Source organism: Cyprinus carpio, chromosome A10, assembly GCF_018340385.1.
Source record: "Cyprinus carpio isolate SPL01 chromosome A10, ASM1834038v1, whole genome shotgun sequence".
In the NCBI taxonomy this organism is placed as follows: Eukaryota; Metazoa; Chordata; class Actinopteri; order Cypriniformes; family Cyprinidae; genus Cyprinus; species Cyprinus carpio.
This window is the reverse complement of record NC_056581.1, coordinates 20,273,848-20,283,576: the sequence shown is the minus strand read 5'-3', so window position 1 is coordinate 20,283,576 and position 9,729 is coordinate 20,273,848. Positions and strand designations below refer to the sequence as shown.

The 9,729-nt window shown below is 32.6% G+C and overlaps 1 protein-coding gene across 1 annotated transcript in view; it reads right to left on the bottom strand.

The window, feature by feature from the left end:
- Nucleotides 1-3,015: 3,015 nt before the first annotated feature.
- The window catches only part of LOC122146509 (netrin receptor UNC5C-like), a 93,705-nt gene continuing 86,991 nt past the window's right edge, over nucleotides 3,016-9,729 (bottom strand). Inside the window, exon 3 of the mRNA XM_042765726.1 lies at nucleotides 3,016-3,193. Within this exon, the coding sequence (XP_042621660.1) occupies nucleotides 3,016-3,193 (178 nt within the window). The remainder of the gene's footprint in view (nucleotides 3,194-9,729) is intronic.

Sequence of the window (9,729 nt, the reverse complement as noted above, 5' to 3'; positions counted from 1 at the left end):
CTAATGCTAATGTGCCGCTCTGCTCATCTCCAGCTTCTTCTACATACTAATTGCTTGTTGCTTCATCTGCACACATTTAAAATCACGAAAAATGCAAACACCATATCAAAATAAAAATTTATTATAAAAATTGATATTTAAAAAAAAAAAATACAAAAAATTATAAAATAAAACAATATAATTTTTTACTTTTTTATGATAAATTATAAATATAGAACGTTGGGGCAATGTTCCAATAACTACTTTTTCACTTTTTATTATGTAATTATATCTAATGTGAATATTACTGCTCAGTTTCAGGCCAAAATTAAGTCTTTTTTTTTTCCCTTCCACTAGCTTCATGTCACAAGGTCCCTGCCGCGGGATGACAAATTGAAAGTGCAAACATAGTCTCTAAAGCAGTATAAAATAATTCAAATATACTATCTAAATATAAATAATTATTGAAAAAAAATATTTAAATACTGAAAAATATATTTAAAAAAAAATAAATGCTACAAATGATAAAATAATTATTTTCATAAAATATAGAATGTTTTTAGAATTATTAAAAAAATTATATAATTTTTTTTTTAACTATTAAAAAGTAATAATTATTTTTTAAAATAAATACATAAAAGATGCAAATTATTTGAGAGGAATAATTTAGAATTCATACTGCAGGACATAAGTTCCATGTTAACATCGAATGATAAATTCTAATTTATATATTTAAAATAATTTAAATAACTGAAATAATTGAACATAAGATTAACATTTCACACTGGCAAACCATGCTGTTACAGTAAAATAAATTATTTAAAAAATAAAATAAAAATAGATGTAGATTAACATTTCACACTGGCAAACCATGCTGTTACAGTAAAATAAATTATTTAAAAAATAAAATAGAAAATTAACAATTGTAAATTAAAAGAATATATACAAAATTGTAAAATATATATAAATAATTACTATTAAATAACAAGAATTTTTTTTTTTTTAAGGCAGTTTTTATAAAACACATGGTGGCATTTATAATTTACAACTGCAGGACATAAGGAGGAAAAGTGCTTTCATAAGCTGAGCAATGAGCGAAATGCAAGTTTGATATTATTTCTTTATTTTTTTTACCACAAATGGCTCCAACACTGCCAGGATGTTCCTTTCTACGGAGTCTGACCCATCTCTCTGTCTTTACTACTCTTAGGGATACAAAGAGCATTAGTTATAGAATGTGAAACCATCATTGGATGACAGTAACTAGATAAGCATTGTAGTATCGAAGTAAAAGCCATGTCAATTCTGCATCATGAAACACTCCGACTTTAACTCTCCAATATTTAAATGCTCAATTTTAAGTTTGACTCGCGGTATGCAGTACAAATGGCTATCAAACCCATCTCAACGTTGATGTTCTGTTGTATCAAACCGAAGTGACAACAGGTACGCAGCAGTTAGTGTACCCCGATTAGAAATGAGCACAAACAGGCCTGTATTCTCCTCGGCAAACAGGGAGACTTATTTAGACCGCTTTTTAGATGTGAGGGATTGTGCATCTAGTGCGTGGCACCTGTAATAACATTTCTAGATGCGCTGGAGACTACGAGCTTCCAGCATTTCTCACGACATGGTCTAATCCTGTCCTCCAAAGTCCAGCCAACAAACGACACCGACTTGGCCTTACATCATTTACATCAAAACCTGGGCATTGTAGTATTGGAGATGGGGCGGTCATATGCTATGACGCTCTCCCCTGGGGTCCGTTAGGTTCGAACGCATTTCATTCACCGACTCCCAGTGGGCAGAGCGCTGCTCAGCGGGACAGTCAAGGGAAAACGATCAGCGCTGCGACGATAGGACGTCTATTGGGCAAGCGAAGTCGACATGGGATACTCTGCTCAGTGACTCTGGTGTTGAGGTAGTCCTGTGTATGAGCCGCTAGGAGTCTGTACGGTAATAATTAAGTCTGTGATGCTTGGAGACTTCAGACCAGAATGCCATTAACTGTACTGCACTGTTTTCGGTGTAACACCCTTACATAAAGTGCTTCCTTCCAGTGTAACCTCGTAGTAAAGTACACATGAACCAACAACTGAACTACTCCTTTATTGCGAGTGTTTTATTTATCTTTGTGGGTGTCATGTTAGTTAATTAATACAGTCGGTCTTGTTAGTTTTTGTTATGACTAAACAAGCACAAACTTTGATTTGTAATAATATGCATTAGTAAATTTTGAAATTTAACATCTGAACTAAGATTTAATAACTGCTGTAGAAATATAAGTTATAGTGGATTGATTTATTTTGGAGGAATACCGCGTTAGTTTTCTGTGTGTATGGTAATACTCGGAGAAACAGTGAAATATTAAATTTAAATTACTTTTTTTTTTTAAATATACATTATTTAAAATATATTTTAAAATATAAATATAATAATTTTAAATGTTTATTAAATAACATAATTTTATAAGTCATATATGTTAAATATTTACTAAATACTAAAATTTTATAATTCATATCTGTGAAAAACATTATTATAAATGATATGTAAATATAAATAAAAATATTGTTTTTTTAAATAATAATAAAAGTTAAAGTACTCAGATAAAAGTTCAATTATAAAATATAAACCTATTTAATAATTAAGAAAAAATGTTCATACAGTTTTAATATTACTATTAATCTAACATATAAATATATCATAAATAGACAAAATGATACAACTACTGAATACAAAAAATACTTTTTTATATAATATATATATCTATAAAATATAAAAATTACATTTAAAAATAACCAGATGAGGTTCAGAATCGAAATTTATAAATCAGCTGTATCAAACTGATTCTTCACAAAACATTCAGCAGTAAACAAAAGACATAACATAAAAATTATTGGCTAGTAAACTGAAAACGATGCCCTAAAAAACTGCAATAAATACTGACTTTATGAGCATAATCAAAGCGTTGGCTTATAGATGACCCAAATGACCTCATACATCCTGTCCATTAAACGCATCTTCGCTGACTCACGTCTAACGCTCGTATGTATGCGGAGAAGCAAGAATGATGATGAAATACTTCACCGCCTGTTCGTAATACTGCTGGTCTGTGCTATCTGCTTTGATCACGGTGGCATTATTGATGTGCGGAGTCATCGTGATCGGGTCTCTGGGTTCTTCGGTCATAATCGATTGTGGAGGAGATGGACAGCTGGCTCACGCCGTTGGTAAGCGTCATCACTCAGCTGGGTTCGGTAGTGGGTTAACATCGCCTGTAGCAGTAGTATCAGTACCTTTTCTGCCTGCTTTCTGAATTCCTGCATCAAACCACATATACTTATTACACCTACTCTCATTTTAAAAACACACAAAAGAGACCAAAACACTTCTGACTCATACCTGCAAAATGCACTAAATCAAAGCAAGCTCCATCATTAAACCAGATTTTTAATCAAACAGGAGGCAAAAGCGGCCACATCATTGAAGTGATTTTTAAATCAAAACGCAGTTTGACTTTTGAGTGGAGCGTCATTGATTTGGAGTTTTATAATCGAAAAGAGTCCAGCACGACGTTAAAGATGAAAATGGAACTATTTCAGACTTTTGGTTTCTCACTTTACATATACTTTTCCAATTTACTAGACCTTATTAAAATTATAAAACAATAGACACAAGAACATATATTATTATCTTTATATATATACACATTATATTTAGTCTACAAATAAAATTATTTATAGCTATCATATTATAATAATTACTTTATTAATGTTTTTTACTTTATTAATATTAAAATTCACTAAACACAATACCACCCGTTGTTAATTATTCAATATCTTTTCATTGCTTTATCGATTGTGTAAATCAAAGACTCTTGTTATTGATACACAATATTTTAATTTTAATATAATATAGCAGTTATATTTAATTATCTATTATATTCATTTAAATTTAACTATTAAAATGGACTACTCGTATGTATCACTTAACCAAATGATCGATATCAATAATAAAAGATTTCAATGTTTTTATATGTTGTTAATATGTAGTATCTTAATATATTTACTCCTATCTATGTATTATTATATACGACTTAATAAAACTATTAATATATAAAAAATAATATTAATAGTCATATTGAAGTATTATAAAAAAAAGTATCTTCTTTATTATATTCAGACGATATTAGTCACTATCTATTTTCATGGTCGATTATATATATCATAATATATATATATTATACACACACCACACCACACACCACACACACAACACCACACACCCAATGGCTCTTCACGGTGGAAAATTTCACAGCACTAGCACTCCCAGTACCGCTCATTGTCCCCGTTATCCGTATATTTTCTGCAATTCTGCTAAATATTAAAACTTGAAAAAAAATTACAATAAAACTATATGATTCCCACAAAACTACAAAATCTTCAAAATACAAATAAAAAATCTTTTATAAATTAAAACACGTTGTTTTTAAGTTTGTCAAAATTCACAATCTATACTACAGTGCAACAGCACAACAATACTGGGAGGAATCCAAATCTTGTTACATATTGTGTCTAGCAGCATTTTCTATATATATATATAAAAACTCCAAGTCCAGCGTGCACAATACTGAACCAGGAACGCACACGAGACGCCAACAAGACCACGATGACCAGTCGTCCTTAAGCCAGGACTGTATTTGTAGATAGTATATATACGCGGGATCTCATTCAGAATTAATAACTAACCAGCCAGAAAAAAAAGTGTTCTCTGTTAAAAAAAGTAAATCCAAACCATATCTGAATTTTTCGCTGCGAAGATGTTGGCGATCTGTAAAAGTCGGCTCGCACAGAACAGTGACACAGCTCCTCTTGTCAGAGGTGAAATCCACAAATTAGAGGCGGTGCTCCACAGAAATGATCGTACGATGCTGACAGCTGGAAATTTATAATCCAGCGGCAAGAACACACAGTCTAGATTCTGAAACAAGTGCAGCAGATTATACACTGTGGGTGATCTGGGAATAGGATAAGACAAGGAAATCCCTTGCCCTTTCACACTTCCAGTGGTCCGTCGCGCCTAAGAAAAAAACACAAAAAAATCATCTTTCAACAAATTATTTCAAAATTATAATAATGCATAATTAGATAATTATTTAATTTATTACAAAATACATAAAAATATTAATATTAAAAAAATAATAATTAATTATAATGTATTTGTTGTGCTTCATTTCTTAATATATTTGATAGAAATGAAAATCACTTGACGAATTTTATTACATTTTAAACTTATTTTATTTGATTGAGATATATATATATATTGTATAGAAATGGACAGCACTTGCTGGATTAGACATTCACATGACGAGGCAGTTCACGATGAGACTGATGCTATTGGCAAAAGCACAAAATCAAAAAATTGAAACTTACCCATTTACTCCTTTTCGCCTTTCAATCTACAAAACTAAACAATTAAACACAAAAAACGAAAAAACACGCTGCTTGGAAGAAACAAATCGACTGCCATCTATCTCGTGTCACTCCTAAGTGCTGTAGCTCAGGGCATCTGAAGGGCCGGATGAAAACCGGCCGACACCCATCCAAATCATTCAGCCGTCGCTATAAATAGCCACGATCCTGAACAGCCCATCAGTAACGCGAGTTGTGAGGCGCGGATGAGTGCTTAAGAGACCGGATCAATAGGAGAACATTTGAGTAGGTGTTTCTCCTCAAAGCGACTCCATTGGCTTCCAGAGAAATCCATTTGCAGTGAGCTAATGATCTGCAGCTCGGCCCCCGCAGTAAGCCAACTCTTTCTTGTATTTATTTGGTGGACAGTCAGGTGGGTCAGCCCGCGCAGGCTGGCACTGAAACTGCCCGCGCTCTGCTTCAGCTCGGGCAGTAAAATGGCTGTTCATCTGACCAAAAACACACACAAAAAACAAGAGCGCGGAGAGAGCAGAGGAGCCATAAAGCAAGACAGAGAGAGAGCGTGAGAGAGAGGAGATAGAGAGAGATGGAGGATATTGACATCAGAGAGCAAAACTACCTCAGGCTCTTATATCTACAGCCAGCATCTATCGATCATTATCTACCTTCCGTCCATTTCTGTCCATCGAGTGAAATTAGAGGAGAAGAGCGGAGCGAGAGCTGAGCAACATTCCTGCAGTTTATGACCAACTACAGGACAGTAATGTCACTGAAACTAGTTTTAAAAAACAGTTTTACTTCTGACTAGTTTTTAATCAACTGGTAGATGTTTAAGATGAAGTGAATCATTTCTGCATTACTAAATTATTTTTTTTCTGAGAAACTAAATGATAGACACTTGAAAATATACATTTGATCTAAAACAGCATACAGCATAAAATATGAAAATAATTTAAGTATATATACACACACACAAAAACTTTTTTGTCAGTTACATATAAGATCCTAATTATAATATGATCATTGTATTTATGTAATTCTCTGATATTTTACAAACAATAGTATATTAAATATCTTTACAAATTTTGATATAAATGTAATATTATTTTCTATTATATATTAATATTTAATATTGATTATGAGACAAATATATATTTCGCAATTTAATATAAATATTAAATATTATGTACAAATACATTACAATTTAATATTGGAATTTTTTTTTAATATTTGAATGAATATTTCTTTTGTGTGTGTGTGTGGTTGTGTATATATATATATATATAGGTATATATATATAAAACAATAATAGTATTTAAATATTTAAATATGTTTATTTTTTAAAAATCTTTATTCTTTATATTTGAATATATATAAAGTACTTTTTTACAATTAAATATATTATAAATGTTAATATATTATAAAAATAAATCCAAAAATAAATATAATTATTAATGACTATAGTATTAATTATTTATATATACAGTACATATATATATGTATACCATAATATATTTCAAAAAAAAAAAAAAAATTTTGGAAGGCACTTGCTGAAAATAAAAGTAGGCCATATACAATATGTTAGCACTGATTTTCTGTTTTTTACTCTTGATCTTTCAGGAGTGCGACAGAAACACAGCGCTGGAGTGATTTAGTCTCAGATAAAGTCTCTGTGAGACGTTTCACATTTCGCTCTCAGCACAAACTCCTCTGACATTCAGGGATGAGGGCTGATACTCAGTGTTAACCTCGTCTTCATCAACGTCACAGCTAAGAAAACCCTCGACAGGATGATTGAAAATCAGTTTGCCACGAGCATTAAACTCAAACCCCAATACACAGATGAAGATTGTATTTCCATTCAATTCAATCTGCATGTCTGTTCGATGTTTTACAATGTTCCTCAGAAACTCAAAATAAACACCCAACTAACTCACAATGGTCAGTGTGTGAGAGAATCCAACACCCCGAGGGTCTGGAGCCATTACAGATGACACGGCTGCTTTGATTGGCTGCATTCAGCTGCCAAAGAAGGGAAATTGAGTTGTCGCCACTAGCACACAGGTAGCAATCTCGCTCTCTGGCGTTCAGTGACACGTTCCCTATTGAACGGCTGGGTATTAAATCCCCGCGGACACACACACACTCCAGCACTGTCCAGCACCTCATTTCCAGCCCAACATCACTCCCATCCTCCGCAGGATTCAATAAACGGAGAATTCAAACACAAACCAGCATCAGAGTCGAAGCACAATGGCTGCGTTCACACAACAATAAACTCCAAATTCAGACCAGCTAAAATCCAGCAACAGAGAAACTAAAGTGGCAAATTTCATATTGTAGTAATTAATAAATGCATGAACAATAACCAACTAGGAAATCATTAAACATATATGAATAATAAATAAAAAATATAATTACTATATAGTATTTCAAACACACACACACACACACACACACACACACACACACACACATATATATATATGAGACTGTATTTACTGTATTTACACTCCAAACCGGGCAGACAACAGAATAATTAGTAATATGCATTGTTAAGAACTTCATTTGAACAACTTTAAAGATGATTTTCTCAATATTTAGATTTTTTTGCTCCCTCAGATTCCAGATTTTCAAATAGTTGTATCTCAGACAAATATTGTCCTCACACACCAAACCACACATCAATGGAGAGATTATTTATTCAGATGATGTTTTTAAAATAATAACAATAAAAAATAAAAAAAATAAAATAAAAATACACACAAACAAACACACACAACACACACACACACCACACACTCCACGGCCATCACATATATATATAACTATATATAGTAAATGGGGCATTTTATATTGATTTATAATGGATATATAGAGGGGCTTCATTACCGACACGATGTTTTTCTATTTACTGTATTTACATTCAAACCTGACTGGGCAACTATATTCTGTATCTATATTTATGTTGTTGTTTGTTTTTTTCTGTAAACCTGACTGGGCAACTATATTCTGTATCTATATTTATGTTGTTGTTTGTTTTTTTCTGTGTGAAACAGAAGTATCAGTTGAGTTCTAGAGATGCCAGCGGCTCGTGATTCGCTGAATGTCATCATCACAGGAAACAGCGGCGCTAAAGTAACGGGCAAAACATGCTAAAAGAGCTGAGAGACGAGAGCGAGCGAGAGCAACAGAAACACAGATGAGACGCAAACAGGACAGAAGAGTTGAAAGTGACCTCCCGAAGCGCTCTGTAACTGCAGAGGACGCTCAGGACCGCCACGTCTCTCATGTTCCAGATCCTTCTGCCTCGAGTCCCGCGAGTGATTGTTACCCAGGGTTTGTGTGAAAGAAGTGTGTCAGACAGAAGATCTGAGCATCCAAACCTCTGCTGTCTAGAGTCCTAATGATGTCCGTGTCCTAAACGAACCCTTTCTGTCGCGGGTTTACGGCCTTCTCTTTGCGGCCCTCGCATTTTAACAAGGCTGAGAAATTCCACTCTCATTACAAGCAGGAGGAAGGTGGGGGGCATCGTAAAAAACCTCCTCTGAATTATTCATCTGCTTGATTTTCTGACTTTAAGACCCGACCGCCCGAGGGACGAGAGCTGCTGTGCATGCTAGACTTTCTCATTCACATCTGTGGGCTTTTCCCTTCACCTCATCCTAAAACACCCGCTGGTACAGAAATGTGTTTACAAACTGGCCTGACAAATGTATTCCGTTAAATAAATAAATATACTATATACGCAATCTCATTTCATCATAATATTAAATGTAATAAATATAAAAAAAAATATTAATACTTTAATAACTTTTAAAAAGCAGTATTTATAATACAATATTTAATAAATACACATGATTTTTTTCAGTTTTAACATTTATATTGTTATAAATTAATATAAACATATTATATTATGTAATATGAAATTAATAGTTCTATATAAAATATTATTTACGACTTATTACTTTTTACGACTTATACGACTATTTAATAAATGAAGTCAACCACGTAACATTATACATACTCTTTTGGTTTCTGAACCCAATATTTAAAAAAATTACAAATGCAATAATAATATCAGTATCGGTACTCGGTATCGGCCAGTACCAAAAATATAAGTATCGGTATCGGGCGAGTACTGGAAAAATAATATATCTACTCAACCAAACCATTTTTAATATATGATATGCAGCATCTCATCACCACAATATCATATGTTAATATATACATAAAAACTAAATGTATACTGTATATTAAATCCCATATATTCAAAATAATAATACATACCTAAAACTAAAATGTAATACCTTATATT